At 38.3% G+C, this 17,849-nt stretch overlaps 1 protein-coding gene across 9 annotated transcripts in view; it reads left to right on the forward strand.

Moving 5' to 3' along the window:
- Positions 1–816: 816 nt before the first annotated feature.
- Grik1 (glutamate ionotropic receptor kainate type subunit 1) overlaps positions 817–17,849 on the forward strand; it is a 342,565-nt gene continuing 325,532 nt past the window's right edge. For all 9 annotated transcript variants that reach the window (XM_042676852.1, XM_042676855.1, XM_042676851.1 and 6 more), the window contains exon 1: positions 817–937. In XM_042676852.1, the coding sequence (XP_042532786.1) occupies positions 817–937 (121 nt within the window). The remainder of the gene's footprint in view (positions 938–17,849) is intronic.

The raw sequence follows: 17,849 nt of genomic DNA on the forward strand, positions 1-17,849 counted from the left end.
TGTCTTCACGTTTCCCTCCTGGGGAGAGCAGGGACATTGCTGTGGTTTCTAGACTGCCTCTGCTTGGCCCAATAGGTTAGATCTGAGCTGTCTGGACTGACTCTCCAGGAGCACAGCACAAAGTTGAGGCCGAAGGGAAAGGAGAGGAGCTGGCTGAGAAGTCTGGATCCGAGGGGGCGGGCGATAAACTGAAGGGTGGGGCCAGCGAGGGGCGGAGAAAAGCCAGGACCTAAAGGAACCCGAGAGCCAGAGAGGCAGCCAGAGAGCGCGGTGGTGGTGGCTGGGCTCCCAGGGAACCTCGGAGCCCTGCACCAACCAACTCACCCACTTGCCTCTCTTCCTTCTTGATTCGCTTCCCTCCTTCCCTCCTTCCCTCCCTGGCTTTCTCTCTGCTCCAGCTGCACCCTCCCGCCTCTCCCCGGACTTTTGCCATCCGGACCGGAGGACGGATGAGGAGGACGTGCCCGCACCACCGGGCTAGCCACAACTTTGCTCAGCGGCTCTCTGCGCTCCGCCAGCGGCCCCAGCGCGCTCGCCCTTCCCGGCGCGCGCTTCATGGAGGAGGAGGAGGAGGAGCCGTGATGGGCTAGCGGCGGCGGCGGCAGGAGCACTGCCTGGTGGAGCTCTCTCCCCTGTTCCCACGCTCCTCGCGTCTCCGCTCCTCGCTCCAGCACCACCAGGGGAAGGGAACGGGGTGCAGACCCACCAGAGCCTTCCCGGGAGGATGAGGCGCGGGGACCCCGCCGGGGTGGGGGAGCATCTCGCAGCCGGGCAGCCACGATTGTGCCTCAGCATGAAATAAGAAGCTGGGGGAAGATGGGGCGCTGTACTATGGTCCTGGCGCAGCCCGGGCTGTGGAGCAGGGACACCGGCTGGACCCTTCTCTATTTCCTCGGCTACATCCTCCCGCAGACCGCCCCTCAAGTGCTCAGGATCGGTGAGTGAGCCCGGGTCCGGGCGGGGTGGGCTGGGCGGGGGGCGGGGAGCGAGCGCTCCAGGCTGCCTGGCTGGGGCTGGGGTCTCGGTGGCTCCTCGTGGCCAGCGCTGGCACAGCGGGTCCCTGGTGAGGCGGTGCGCGCCAGCGCGGGGAACCAAGTCGGGGATGGTGGAGGTCAGGAAGGCACTGGAAGGCTCTGGGGGAAAGGGGGTTGGAAGTGGGTAGCAGGAGGCGATCCTTGGCTGCTTTCCTTCTGGAGGGTGCCCCCCACCCCAGTTGCTTCTCCAGGAGGTACGCTTGGCGGGTTTTTCAATCACCAAGAATACAGGCAGCCATGCGGGGATCCAAGCTTCTCTGGCTTGGCACCCCCTTCTAAGGCAGGAGGAGGTCAAGAGGCGCCGCAGCTCCAGGATGAGATCTCCCAGCCTGGCAGAGTGGACCCGGACTGTCCACCAGCTCAGGTCCACAGCATGGGTCCGGGTCCGACCCCTCTTCCCTACCCGGGCCAGCTGACCTCTATCTGGGATCTCAGATCACTGGGGCTAGGAGATTCCCCAAGAGTCTGTCAGCCCAGCAGCTTCCAAGTGTCCTAAGTTGAGTTCTTCTAAAGGGTGTCCACCAAGTCCAGAAGGTTCTGTAAGTGAGGTCTTGAGTGTGTTAAGTCTTGGGAGAGTCATTTCGCCGGTAAGTTTCCTTCCGGTCCCCCCCCACCCCCCGTCTTTCCCAGTGAACGGGATAATTTAGTCTCCAATTCGGCTAACTTCCCAGGACACCGAGCTTTGAACTCATATGAAGGCAGTTGAGATTTCTGGAAGGCCAAAGGCTCACAACCGACCTTTGCTCAGCGGAGGCACAGAACCATTTCCAGGCTTGGGGAGCTGGAAATGTTTATTGAGCTTCTTTCCCTTTGCAACTAAAACCAGTATTCGTTATTTTTTTATTTTTATTTTTGGGGGTGTCTTTCCCTGGTCAGTCCTGAGGTATATAGTCACAGGAGAGCTACAAGTGAAGTTCCCACATCACACCACGCTCCCAGCTTCTTCCTACTCCCACTTGAGCCACAAGAGTGAAGTCCTGAGTTCTGGGAGCTTCTAATTCACATCCTCGCTAGGAATTGATCAAATTTACAGGGAATGTGTCCCCTAACACTCTGATAGTGAGCCCAACTCAGTAATGACCTTCAACTAGTGAACTTTTTTTCATTCAAATAGCAATAACAAGAATAATAAGGTTCTGATGGATTTTACTTTATAATTATGTCGGTAACCATGCTATCTCTCCCAGACTAGAAGTTTACTGCTTGGGATTGTATTTTCTCCAGACACGTGAAGTCTAGCTGTCAAGGAATTTAAGAAAAAATCCACTTTCACTATATAGACTCATGCTTTTCTCTGATATGTAGAATAACAGCCATTGGTCAAACAGTTGAAACTCTGTACTGAATTCTAAAGTGGTTCTTTCAAAAAAAAAAATTACCACTAGTCGTAATTTAAAGATCCTTTGCCGGAAATCTGTTCAAGCTTTAGTCTCCCAGATTGGGGATGAAATCAATTGTACTCTTGTGAACAATATAAGATAAGTAATGAGTATGTGTTAGAATTTGGAATGCCTGTTAACTTAATCGGTATTCTGGCCTGTGTGTGTTAAACTTGGAAGGTACAAGTCTTAAGAGATTTTTAGAAATGACTATGTCAGCCCATCTCCCCCTTCCTATAAAACACACACAAGGTAGCATTTGTCTTTCCTTCATCTCACAAAACTAAAACAGATGAGGAAGGCACATGCAGATGCTTTTAAGACATATTTGTTCACAGAACTGAGTATGTATCTAAGTTGCAAAATCAACCATTTGAAAGTAGCTTTCAAAGTGAAAACAAGCAACATGATTCACTGACCTGTTAACATATAAGCCACAAGATAATGGAATTTTCCCCCCTAAACAGAAGCTGAAATGCATAAAGTGAAATTGCATGCCCCAGTGTTGTTTCTGTTCAGTACAAATGTCTCACCGCTATGGCCCTGGGTGACCTGTGGCTGGCTTGGGCGCACTGATAGCCGGAATGTACCTAAGGACTGGTACATACTTTTTAGGTGGATAATTCAGCACCATGGAAACCAGCTTTTGCTCAGAGGACACTTGCCTTTTACAGTGAGTGTGTTCTGACAGTCTAGTTCAACAGTGAATAAACACTATCCATGAGCAAGTGTGTGTCTGCATATGTGTGTGCAGAATTAAATTGTGTTTCTGTATTTTCATCTCTTGAACTTTCTCTTCTGAAAGCCCACCAACTCTGCAACCAACCAACAGAAAAGGACTCGATTAACTTGCATGTCTTTCTTTTTTCTGACCACTTGAAATATCCCAAGGTAAAGTTTAGCATAAGTCTCAGGCATTTAGTATTATCCTTATATGCAGAAGATATTCAAATGTTTGAAAAAAATGACCACTCACTTCTTGATTTGCAGAAGTGTCTGCCTAAACTTAAGCTATTGAGAAAAGATATAAAATTTAGCTTAAAATACACACATAGTAAATATTTCTCAAGTAATTGAAAACGCATATTCATGATTCTAGCACATATTGTGAACATAGATGAGAGTAAAAAAATCTTACTGTTAGAATTTTATGGAAAAGTTAATGGCCACGAATGGGGTCCTTTGGGTATGGTACCTGAAACTTAAGTATTACACTGGAGAAATTTTACATAAAATTATGAAGTAGAGAAATAGAGATGGCTGTTGAGAATTTTGTAATGATGCTGAGGGCATTCCTGGTACTACACATACACAAAATCAGAATCACAGACTTTTAGTTGGGTTGTGAGCTTTACCATCACAGATATCCTCCTAAGTGGACAGTCAACTTATTACGAATGGGTTGAAGAGAATGTATGCCATCTTTGTAGATGGTTGTCCGTTACTGATAATGGAAGAAAAACTTCCATGTACGTATACAACTTCTAAAGTACATGTCTCATATTTACAACAATAACACAAAGACACATTGAATGACACTTCATATCTTTCTTGTTCCGCATATATATGTATATGCATATATATTCATAAAAGTGGAAGTGAAATCATGAGATTAAGAGTATCCTATGGTTTGTATATAAATTTATCTGATTTAGAGAGGAGGAGAGGAGTCACAGAAACTGTGGGACAAAGGGTGAATCAATGCAGCAATGACACTCACTAGACACTGTGTTGGAAACGAGCATTACAACTTTGGAGGGGAGGGGAGATGGGAAGGGAAAACCTGGGAGAGAATGAGGGAGGGTTTGACACTGTTCTAAAAGAAATGTACTCATTTCCTGACTCGTGTAACTGTAACTCCTCTGTACAGAACCTTTACAATAAAATTCTTTAAAAAAGAGAAAAATGTAGAGTGGTTGGTGTATATATATATGATATATATGTATATATACATATATGTAGATATGTAGATATATGTGTGTGTGTTTATATATGTGTGTGCATTCATAGAAGTGGAGCTGAAAGCATGGAATTAAGCTTAGAGTGTAGAGTGGTTGGTACATGTATATGGTATATATATATATATATATATATATACACATATGTATATACAGGTATATATGTGGGTATATTTATATAATGTGTGATTGTGTATATATATATATATTTATATATATTCATAGAAGTGGAAGTGAATGCATGGTATTAAAAGTAGAGTGTAGATTGGTTGGTAAACAGCTTGGACTTCACAGGACTGAACTTGGATCCCACCAGCATGTTTACTATGTATGTAGCTATATGTCCCAATGACAGGTATGTAATTTCAGCAAGCTTTTGTATCTCATCTGAGAAATTGAATTAAAGCCACTGCAAGCCTCAGCGTGTCATTAATAAAAATAAATAGAAGTAGAACATGAAGCAGAATGTCGTCTATCTATGTGGAATATCTGCTTATTTTAGCTTCATCATTGCTGTATTTCCTATTAGTTTTATGACATATTTTTGAACCAGGGCTTAAAAGTTGATATTACATATTTTTATAAGAAAATTAAAGAATAGAGGTATGGTACATGTGGTAGAGGGCTGCCTTGAGCAGGACTTTATTCCATATAATGAAAAACATTGAGGAACTTACATTCAGAGTATGGAAAGTTATCGTGACAATACTAATCATTACAATGTCTTTACTTCCTTAAAAGAGGTCAAAATCTATTTTATATCAATTATTACATTATTGTGTCATTTTAATATTTTAATATAAACATCCCCCCAAATCCAAGTAACATCTGTAACTAGCCCATAGTTTTGCTTAAATATATAAAACCCTGTGACTTGATTCTTTGAGAATTCAATTCTTTCATTGTATTGATATTTATTTTCATTCAACAAATATCCCTTCACATCTTGCTCCTCTAGAGAAGCAAGACATAAGTCTTCGTGTGATGCATACAACACTATGCAATAAAAGAATAGGTATGGCTGGGAATGTGGCTCAGTGGTAGAGTGATGGCCTAGCATTCATGAAGCCCTGGGTTTGATTCCTCAGTACCACATATACAGAAAAACCGAGAAGTGGCGCTGTGGCTCAAGAGGTAGAGTGCTAGCCTTGAGCAAAAAGAAGCTCAGGGATAGTGCCAAGGGCCTGAGATCAAGCCCCTGGACTGGCAGGAAAAAAAAAAAAAAACAAGTGCACCTGTCCCTTTGAAGCCTTTGTTCCTATGACTTAAAAAGCTATATTACCATTTTACTTATTCATCAGACCTGTAACGAAAACACTTGATAAACTTGTCAACTACTATTGTTGGAGAGTTTTCAGTTCATGTTCTTCCCTTGATTTATTATATCAGTTGCATCGAGAATGGAGAACAGGCTCAGGGTCCCAAATACCTAATGTCAGAGCAGAAAGTTGCCTTTGTTTAGGAAGGTCAATTGGCCTTGAAGGAGATTCATTGTAAGATAGACAAGTTCCTTAGGAAACATTCTGGACCTTACATTAGATTGAAACTCACACTGATCCTCCACAGATCTATGAAAAGCATGTGATAGATCCATTAACAGGGATTCCTAGGCTAATATGAACACAATTCTGCCTTACTGTTTTATCTGTGTTATTCCCTTATTAAGTTAATACTGATGGGCTAATATGAACACTCTATAGATCTCAATTTCTTATCCAGTGATCCATGATAAAAGTAGGATTCCGTGTCTTTGTCTAACACCAATTGCTTGTTGGTACTTGGAATTAGAAGCTTCTTATTTTGATCTCAAGTTTTAACCTCCTTTCCTTTAATTCCACTGTATGCTCTATATGTAGATTTTGGCATGTATTCACTTAGCTGTGTGTAATAAGTTGCCATCAGATATAAGAGAAATGAGTGGTTCTTATTTGTAACTCTGGAATAACTAGATGATAAATTTAATATGGATTACACTTGAGGATAATAGAAAGAAGAAAGAATTTCTGTTCAAAAAGGGCTAAAGGACAGCAGTAAAATTAGAGAGGAAGTCTTACTATGTATGCCTAGCTAACATGCTGTAATCTAGTCAGATTGTAAAGTTTTACTAGGCTATTTTTCAGGAAGACTGAGACTCAGATAATCCCAATAGCATTCTTGTCTTCTTTTGTGGTTTCACTGGTAGTCATATAACCTAGAAATATTATCTATGTTTGTTTTATTAGAATGTAAGACTGAAGGCAGAGTCCTGGTAGAAGGAGCTTCCGCTTTCTAATGGGTTTTAGAGAAAATTGACTAAACTTGAAAGGATTATTTAAACTTTTTGTCTAATTTTATACATTAAAAGGTAAATAATAACAAATTTTGGGTTTGGTATAAACATAATAGATAATCATATATAAATTGCAAAAATATCATAAGACTTAATCAAGATAACTTCTTTCTCTCTTATTAATGAATTGGGCTGGAGATCTATGTAGAATTATCAATTGGTCTGATCACATATGTGTGGGGAAATGCCTTCAGATTCAGATAAAGTATACTTGTATATTAACAACAATGGAATTAAAAGTTGCTTCTTTTATGTCTGTCTTCTTAATTATCAGAAGATTCTTATTTGAATCATGATTATTAATTTCTCACTGAGTTCATACTTCTAGGATACAATTGAGTAAATAGTAGCTAAGAAAACTATTGGAAGTTGGACATAATGAAACTCACATGCTACAAAACCTACTGATTCTTGAGTATAACCCAGATCCTTCTCCTGGATTGTTTCAAAATTCCTTAATAAAGACTTTTAAGTGGATTTAGTTTAATCCCACTGATCTCTGTTATGTAAAATATTTTTAAACTATACTTTAAAACATGACTGTAAAGCCATGTACAGGTACACATAATTGATTATATCACTTAAAATATAATTAACATTAAACTGAAATCTTTTATAACACAGAGTTCTCAAGTCACATGCCAACATGTCATTCTTGTGGTTCTTATAGAACATTTAGTGAAGTTTTGCATAATCCTACATAAACACTCTTAGAAAATCTAAGATAGGGCTGGGAAGGTGGCTCAGTGGTAGAGTGCTTGCCTTGCATGCTTGAGGCCCTGGGTTCGATTCCTCAGCACCACATAAGCAAAAAGACAAGAGCCAGAAGTGGCGCTGTGGCTCACGTGGTAGAGTGCTAGCCTTGAGCTGAAGAGCTGAGGGACAGCGCCCAGGCCCAGAGTTCAGGCCCCATGACTGGACCCCCCTCCAAAAAAAAGAAAATCTAAGATAGGATTAGCTACAAATTGGAATGAAGAGACATCAACAGTGACTAGATGAAGTCAATTTATACTGACCATAAATTCGTGTCACAGATATACCTCTGCAATAGCTTGAAACTACTTTCTCTGAGCTTTCTCAGTGTTTCCTGTCTTTGGTACATTGTTGATTACAGAAATGTGAAAGATCAGCCCATGCTATAGTATTTGTTAAATTACTAGTGCATTACCTTCCTGACTGTGGAAGCAAAACATGAAATCGAATAACATATAAAAGTCTACTGACAGGTTCTAAAATTTCTACTGAATAGTATTTCAAAAGGTGACAACATAGATTTTTAAACACATATTGCATATTTATTTTCATTTTATAAATATCTGATACTTGTTTTCTATTGGCAAGTTATGGAATCGCATTATTACCATTTTCGTTTAAAATGCAAAGAAGAATGTATTAAAGTGTATTATTTATTACACTGAAAAATCAGAAGTATAGACAATAATAAGTCTACTTTATTCATAGTATATTTCTATATATTGTAATGTCAAAATTAAAGAGATGCTCCCCCAAATATCATGCATGGATATGTAAACAAAGGCATGAGCCAAATGATGGGCCTCTCTTGAGTTTATACTAATAGATAAATGAGGAAAGAAAAAGGAAAAAAGGAAGAAGGGAAATAGGGAAGGAAGAAGGGAAATAGGGAAAGAAGAAAGGAAATGGGGAAGGAAGAAAGGAAATGGGGAAGGTAGAAAGGAAGAAAGAAAGAAAGGGAAGAAGGGAAAAAGGAGAAAGGAAGGAAGGAAGGGAGGAAGGATGGAAGAAAGGAAGAAAGGAGAGGAGGGAGAGAGAGAGGGAGGGGGGAGGGAGGAACAAATCCTTCAAGCAGAAGAGGCAAGTGATGAAGGTAAACATCAAAATTGGTAAATCAGCCGGGAACTGGTATCTCAAACCTGTAGTCCTACTTACTCAAGAGGCTGCAGTTCCAAGCCAGCCTAGATAGGAAAGTCCATTAGACTTGTATTAAGCACCAAAACACAGAGAAATGGAGATGTGCATCCAGTGCTAGAACACTAACCATGAGCAAAATAAGCCCAGGAACAGTGCCCAGGCCCTGAATTCAAGCCCCTAAGCTGGCACATGTGCACATGCGTACACACAATGAAAAGTGGTAAGTCATCCACTTGCACTAGAGATGTGAGGCCAAGAGATGCAACTGGAAATTCACATATCTGTTCTTCCTCCCTCAATGTGAGAGTCACATTCTTATCCGGGAAAGGGGAATACTCTACAAAACAGATGGCCCCCAAAAAGTCATGGAGAATCAAGGGCATACAATAGTAAAGGAAAGTCTGGGAAATTGTCACGGCCAAAGGAAGCCTAAAAAAGCACAGTGAGTAAATAGAATGTAATATCCAATACTGACAATGGCATGGCATAGAAACAAAGATCACTGTATAAAACCGAACACTCCTTAATAATAATGTATGTGGTATGGATCAATAGGAAAACTTTTTCCAGAAATGAACCACGTTAATGTAACATGGTAGTGACAGGGGAAAGTGAAGGTGGAGAATGAGAAAACTGTGTAGTATTTTCTCTATTTCTCTATTAACCTAAAACATTTAAGAATGAGTCTCTTTAAAAATTAAAGGGGGGCTGGGAAGGTGGCTCAGTAGTAGAGTGCTTGCCATGCATGCATGAGGCCCTGGGTTCGATTCCTCAGCACCACATAAGCAGAGAAAGCTGGAAGTGGTGCTGTGGCTCAAGTGGTAGAGCACTAGCCTTGAGCTGAAGAGCTGAGGGACAGCGCACAGGCCCAGAGTTCAGGCACCATGACTGGCAAAAAAAAAAATAAAAAATTAAAATTAAAATTAAAGGCTGTTACTCTTGCTGCTATCATCTATCATATAGAAAGATCTAACTAATTATATTGAGAGATATAGAAAGAAAAACTATTGTCCATGGTATACAGTATGTTATATGATGAGTTTTCTAAGAATATCACTAAAGACAACAACCATTAATGTTAGAATGTCTTTAAATAAGCTTTATATAAAAATTGCTGTTGGCTGATATGTGATGACCAAATCTTCCTTATTATTCTCCAATGAGTTTACAGAAAATAAGGAGCTTACTACTTCTATCCACTAGCATCTTTGTTTTCAACTATTATATACCTTTTGTACTTAATTAAATACAATTTAACTTTTGAGTATTGATTCAAGCATTGTAATGTAGCCTGTTAAAGGCATTAACTGCCAATGTCCTTGAATGGAAAATTATAGCAAACTGTTTGCAAGAATTCCTTTCTTAGCAAAATTGTTTAAATATGCTTTTAAAAATCAATACTTAATTCCCAGAGCTGGTAAAGTACTTCACAATTCAAATTGGAGGAAGGATGGTGAAAACACATATTTAAAAAATAAAAACCCAATCACACCTTTTAAGGATTTCTTTTCCTTTTCCTTTTTTAATTGAATTTCAATCTTCAAAAATGTATGATTATATATTTTGACAATTTTTGAGTAGAAGTTGCAATTTGATGACTTGGCTGTATTTATGTTTTATAAAAAGTGACTGTACTTCATTTTCTAGTAAGATAGAGCCATCTTTCAAGTCTAAAGGCAACATTTGGCTTTTGAATCCTGGGTAGTATGTGTTCTTTTTGTTCTCAGGATATATTTGAACCCTAAGGCTGTTTCTATACGTGCTCACTGAATTGGCAAAAAACCTTCATAAACCATTGTAAATGTTCAATAGGAGAAAATGGTTAAGAAAAGAATTGCACAGACTTAGGAAATGGAAAATCCATTCTATATGATCCTTATGATGAAATTCATGTATTAAAATAGAAGATGAAAATAGTATATGATTATAGAGCGTGGTGTATGATTTTCACCTATGTTGGATTTGGATTTATACAATTGATTTTTGCTTATGGATAAGAACTGTTAGTGAATTCAGAAGAAACTTCATTTGTATTAAGGCATTGGGAATAACTATTTTATTGCGTATTTTTTGTTCTTTATCTAATTTTAAAAGGCTTTGTTAAAGCTAACAAGGCTATAGAGTAAATTCTATACTACTAATGCAGTTGTTTGCATGCAGATTGTCTCAGTGAAAAGAGTGCTACAATGAGTATTTCTGGTGTCAGTGATTCTTTCCCATATAACATAATCTCTCAGTGACCATTGTCTATCACAAGTGGTTGGTGGTGAGCAGCATGGTGCGTGGGTATATCATGTAATGTCTTCCAGTGTCCAATCCTTTACACAGTGTCTGTTCTACTGTATCATCTGTTCACTGGATCATCCAAAGATATTGCTACACAATGTGCTGTGTGATCTTTAACATTTATACTTCTACAATTAAGTGTGAGGAACTTGGTTTGCTTCTGTGTAATTAAATTTAACTAGGCACAAATGACCATTAAGGTCCTTATTTTCAATTGAACATATACCTATCAATTGTAGTGGTATATGCTTGTAATCCCAGTTGCTGCAAAGATTGAAGCACCATCAGCCCAGGCTGAAAAACAAATGAAATAAATGACAGCAAAAAGAGAAAGCATCCAGTGGTAGAGTGCTTGCCAAACAAGCGAAAGAGCCCTCAGTTCAATACCTAACACCACCAAAAAGACTAAAGTACATTTGCTTATCTTTCTTCTTATCTCTTCCTATGGAGATCAAAGATCCCTGGCTTTGTCAGGAGGCTGATGGCTCACATCTGTATGCACAGCTACTCAGGAGACTGAGGTCTGAGGATCTCATTTTAAGCCAGCCCCAGCAGTAAAGTCAGTGAGACTCTGATCTCCAATGAACTACCAAGAAGTGAAGTGAAGGTATGGATCAAGTGGTAGGTCACTAGCCTTGAGCAAAACGGCTCCAGAACTGTGCCCAGACCCCTATATTACCCTGTTCTCAATCACTGTATCTGCTTCCCACTTCCTGGCAAGGAAGCCTACTATGGCTTCAAGATAGCACATTCTTTATCCTGTCTCTTTTGTGGGCTGTTAGCCCATCTGTCACCAAGGTCAAACTCCTGATCCACATTGCAGCACTAGCTACAAATGATCTCCTAGCCTTTCTTGTCATCAGTATTTTCTTTCCAAGTATTCTCGGCCCTGGCCTCCATCTTGAAGGGAAGACAGGGAGCTGAATTCTTACATCTGACATGTTTACTAGAACTCTGATGGTCAGGCTAGAAACACATCAGCATTATTGAGAGTGATAGTAGCAAAACCATTAATTTCAGTTTTCTGGCTTTTGTAACAGGAAGCCTAAGTTATTTGGTCTGCTATCTTTGCTAATCTCTCTGGCTTTGTCTCTCTTTCTCTCTTTATGCATGTGCATATACTACTAATGAAGATACTACATAAAAATATATAAACGTGTGTACCTACGATATAATATTTCTATTAGTATATATAAATGCACTGCATACATATTTGTCATATATATTCATTATAAATATTACATGCAATACAATGTATATTTTATATGTAATATGTATAAAATATGTAATTGCCTACATATATATGTAGATCTATGCTATTATATATTTCTTTTCCTATATACCCAAACACATACTACTATCTAGATTTCTATATAAATACATACATATTTATGTGAAGATTCTAGGGTGAAGTTTTCTCCTGTGATTTATCTGTATACCTGTGATAAAAATCATATGTGGCACTATTACTGAATTGTGAATAACTAGGAAAAGGCGGTGGGATAAGAATCCTATATGTGGTGCTGGGGTGGAAGTGGAGGGAAAGGAGGAGTAGGAGGTGAGGCAGAGGGACACATAGACCATAACATCTTGTTATGTCTCCAAGAAGTTCTCAAACTGTGATTGCATTTGGAATGTGTGCTGTGTGGCCTATAAAAGTCCCCCTGCTGGTCAAATTGAACAACAGGAAGCGCATGACATCATCTAGGGCCCAATTAACAGGAAAGGATTGATGATGGGTTGTTACCTCTGTGAAGCATTTCTCAAAAGTACACAGCATACAACTATCAAGAAAATACCTTAAGGAAGAAAAATAGTTCAATAGAAAATACCACAAAAATTGTTATAAATAATCAGCTTAAAAATCTCAGCATAATCTTCTTGGCATTGTAACTAAATGGCAAGGAAAGAGTAGTCAGGTCCAGAAAACCCTCTAAACAAGCATTTAAATATTTGAAACATTGAAAATATTTCTGTAAATATCCATACAGGCCTATAATGGAATTTAATTATATTCTCTCCCACTATTACTTCTTAAGGTCATACATAAGAATAAATAACTAAATAACAGTATTTAAGGCAGAGTTATCCTTCAAATATATGAATGTCATCATTTAACAGATAAGAAAACTGAGGCCCAACAAACTAGATAGGAACCACATGAAACTCCATAGCCTCCTTGTCAATGTTATTTTCTTTTAGTTTTATTTTCCTCCTATGACTCATTTTAGAAGCATTAAAGATCCATCTTTGAATGAGTGAAAAATAGTAATGAGCAAAGAAAACCCCAGAAAGTTTCAGAAAGCAAGGATTACTGGACTAATCAGTGTGATTTTATAAATCAAAATGGTTTTTATAGCAATAGATCTAAGCTTTGAAGTGTGTCAAAATAAAAAGAGTATAGAATACGGAGTGAAGAATCGTTTTTGGCAGGGAGCATTATAATAGTGCCAACTAAATTTTATCATTCAGAGCTATTATTAATAAATCACACTTAACAGAAAGTCATTAAACTGTAATTTTAATTTTAAAATTGTAAACAATTGTTATATGCATGTATATAGTTTCAAGGGGACTGTCCTTGAGAGAAATAAATTCATGAACATTCAGAATGCATAGAACTCTCTAAACCCTCTCAAAATTTATCTCTAGAATAGGTACAGTAGGTCTGAGCATGTATCACTTGAAATCATATAGCATAGTCTTATGGTACTATCACAAAAATTACTATTATACAAATCACCAAAAACTAGATCATATTTCATTCTCAATATCTTGAATAATGTGGATGCTTGACTCATTTTTCCCACAATGCCACTCAACCCCTACTAATGACATGCTGCTTTGAACAAGTTTAAGATGTTCAGTTTATTACTTAAATAATGCGCTTTGCTTGCTCCTTTTGGCTGGGGAGCGTTTACATAATTTTATCATGTTTTGGAGTACTATTTGCATTTTGGAAGGCACATTGTCACAAAATTAAGGATAACGAAACATTCAGCAGATCACACAATTAACCCAACTGGGAATACGGTGGAACCCTCTGGGAGTTTCTCTGAATGAACTGGACATGTAGGAATTCATTTTTTTTTTGGTTTTGAAATTACTTTTGACTTTTTTAAACTTTACCAGGTTTTGTCTATATTTGTTCAAAACCATGTGAATAATGTGGGTGACTATGATGCAGACATTCCTGGTCAACTTATAAGTCGATGAACGTGCAGAACATCATTTCAAAAAAAACCCCAACATTAAAGGTAACAATTACAAAGGAGTGAGATAAAGCACAGCCATTTGCAGCAGCTATTCTTGCCATTATTACTCAGATTCAAGCTAGTGTTGTGCTCTGCTAAGTGCATGCGTGCACAGGTGCGTGTGTGAAAAAATAACCTCTAACACTCACTGTGGTGAGAATTTCATAAGCTTCAGAAAGCAACCACACGGTGTAGGATTTGAGATCCATATTCCCACATGATGAGATAAGGTAAGGTGGAGATGCAGGATTAATATGACATTCTAAACAGCAAAATTGGGGAACAATTTCTGGTGAGCATGCCGAGCAGAGTTTTCTGTACTGTTCCTGAGGTCGGCACTACCTTCGGTTTCATGGGAGATAATCTTTCAAATAGACCTCAGGGCTTGCAAGTAACATTTGACCTTTGCTTTTCCCTTCAATTGCGCTTCTGCACACTCTCTATCATTTACTTATTCATTTATTTATTCTTTCATTTATAGATTGTCTTAGTCCAAAAACACTTCAAAGGCTTAGAGAAATCAGATACAGGTATTATTACCTGATAGAAATCTATTAATGAAAGTAGTAGTAATTGTGAAATAACATAAAGGCAGGGCTGCTTCCCTCAAAAGATCACCAAAGCACCCCAGAAAATGTATCTGGACTTTCTAGAACAAAGGGAAACAAGATGAAATCCAAAGGTCCAGAGGTTGTCAGTTGCTTAGACAAATTACAGGGTTTTCATGCTAAAATGCAGATAAGAAATTCATCTTTTCATCTTGATAAAGGGAAATGATGTGACATGCCGACAATAACCTTACATTAAAAGCAGTAGTGCCTTGTATATTTGTTTCTTATAAAGCATGAACTCCAACTTGGCAGGCTTAATAAGACACCAACTGGTAATTAAAAACACTTTGTCAGTGGTTAGGTGTGAACTCTATGATAGCCCACTTACCTAGCAAACACAAGGCCCTCGATTTGATCCCCAGGCCAGGAAGAGGAGCAGGATACATGGACAATTCTTCAGAATATCCTGGCATATATCAGTAGTTAGGGTTCATCTAAGATTAAAATGTGCAACCTCAATACCGTGAGGAATGCACAGCCCTCATTTTACCAGGGATGATTTGTAAGCATTGGCACTGAAATCTGTACCCTGCTGGAAGGTGAGCAGCCCAAAGTGTAAGAGACAAGGGTGAAAATGAAGTGTGAACTTCTAGTTAAAGGTAGATGCATAAATACCATGAGGTAAAGATGAGGACCTTCTATGAAACCAAGAAACCTGAATGAGATGTCTCATTGATCACATCATCTTACATCTATATGGTTGAGACACCAAGAAACAGGACCAAAGTTTTTTTTTCCAAGAAAGTCTTTGTAAGAGCATCATTGGCTTTGGTTATACTCATCTGTCTACACTGAAGAACAAAGCTTCAAACAGTGTCAGTACTGAGCAGGGGCTTCAAAGGAAAGGAAAACAAATGGGGCAAAAAAGAAAAACCCCTAGAGTTCTTTGAGACATCAAATTTAAATATATCTTTCAAGAAAATTAAAAACTAAGTTAGGAACTGTACACTGGTCTCATATAGTATCAGGTATAATGTATTAATACATTCAATATTGCCTATTTATCATGGTGGTTAGGTTTCAGAGCAGCTGGTGTTAGCTTGTCTTTCTTACCATCACAGTAGAAGAAAATTGGCAGTGTCATGAGGTCAGTTCTTATGAGTAATATACCTATATACCTTCTGCTTGCATAATAACTTCTCTTTTTTAATATTCTCATTTTCATTGGGTTTTGTACTATTTTACATGATTAACTTTGTGTGTGTGTGTGTGTGTGTGTGTGTGTGCGTATTCATTAGAATCTGCTTTGCATACCCTGGTTGGCAATAAAGCTAAATCTTTTTTATCCCTTCTGAACCTTTCAGATACTTCTCTGTAATCCTAATCACTTCCTCTTAGAAAAGCCTATTTTATCTAACAGGACTATTGATTGTATAAGGCTGAAGGGGAATAGCTTTAAATTTTGCAGGCCAGCCTGTGTCCTGAATGCCAAATTTGTTCAAATTCTTTTTCACTTCATATTCAAGAGAACTACGATGTATTTAAGATTCAAAATAGCAAACACAACCTGAAACATGGTGTGCTTTGGTTTTAAGATTTTTATTCCTCTATTTGGTAATCCTTAAAATAAAATAAAAAATATTCAAATTGTGTAGAAAGTTTTTGTGTGGAATAAAGAGATGCTCACAAAAACTCATGGTAAGTTCCCAAACCTACACTTCCATACATTGAACTGAAAAATAATAAAATAAATCTGAAATTCCTGTCTCATGGGCAAAATGCCCAGGTGAGCTACAAATTGAATTGATAATAGCTTCCTTGGTTCATGTTAGTCTCAAGAATTTCTTTCCAATTTTGTTGTCATTTCCTCTATTTAAGAATTATTATGAATTCACAACATAAAAGATCATTTGGAAGCTGAACTTCTCCATTATAGCTGTCTGAGAAAAGCTTAAAATTGACATTTCCAGCTGAAAAGTAATGTTCAGGATAGAAGAAAAAAACACTTCTTTAGGGAAAGAGGGGGATGTGACATGATCAATTTATGACCATCATCCAAATCAGCATTTGATTCTATAAATCTATCAGCTGTATATTGCGTATTCACTAAAAAGTAAAATTTCCTGTAGAAAGACTCATTTACACATACACTGACATACTCACAAAACACAGAGCTGTGTAACTCAGCACCAAACCCTTTGGGGCCATGTCTAGTGATCCCTTTCTGGCTTGAAGTTTGGTCTTTTGCATCCAACACTAATAGTTGAGATATTTCTTGGGGTGTCTCAGAATCCTTTCTATGTATTATTCCAAAAGTTGCCCCCAGAATGATTCATTTTCTTGTATACAAACATAGGGTCCAATTTTTAAAAATGGAATGGAGCATAAGAACAGAAATTGTGAGTTTTCACTTGACTCATTTGGAAACCAAGCTTATGTTTTCATTTTTTAAAAGAGCAGCTTAAGAAAATATATAAAATGTTTGACATGTGAGGATAAAGAAAACAAATTAGAAGCAAAAAGAATATGAAGACAACAGATTTGTGTATAGAGAATTTATTTTAGGATTACTTTTCCTTGGATTTATAGTGCCCAGGTAACGTTGTTTGTTTTTCTCTTCTGCTTGGCATTTGTTTGAAAGAATAAGCAAAAATACAATAAAGGCATTTGAAATGTGCTAGTAGGTTTATTAATTTGTTGTCAAGTATAAACACCATTTTTTGGACACAGTCATCTGAGTCATGTTTTATGCCACAGTAGAAGTGAAGTATTACTAATATAACCATTTCATTGATATGAAAATAGAGACCAGATGTCATCATAAAATCATAGCAGTTGGAAGTGCTCTTGTATTTAACTGGGAAGCAGAAAAATTCCCAACTTAATTGCCTGCATACTCCATCTTCAAATAATTGCCTACCCTTGCTCTGATCTGCTTTTATTTACACCCAACAGTGCCATTGGAGTATGCATTCAAATAAAAGGTAAAGTCCATTTGCCTAAAACATTATGCCTAGCCTACCTCTACATACCAAGGAGCTAGTTTCTGAAAGCATATAGAAAGTTATGCTGTGAGAAGCAGTTTCAAAAATAAAATTCTCAACTTACTACAGCTAGAATTCTTTAGAACTTTGCCTATTTTTACTTTTCATGCTTTTCAGTGTAGAT

This window comes from Dipodomys spectabilis, unplaced genomic scaffold (genome assembly GCF_019054845.1).
Source record: "Dipodomys spectabilis isolate Male_0828 unplaced genomic scaffold, ASM1905484v1 ptg000032l, whole genome shotgun sequence".
Classification (NCBI taxonomy): domain Eukaryota; kingdom Metazoa; phylum Chordata; class Mammalia; order Rodentia; family Heteromyidae; genus Dipodomys; species Dipodomys spectabilis.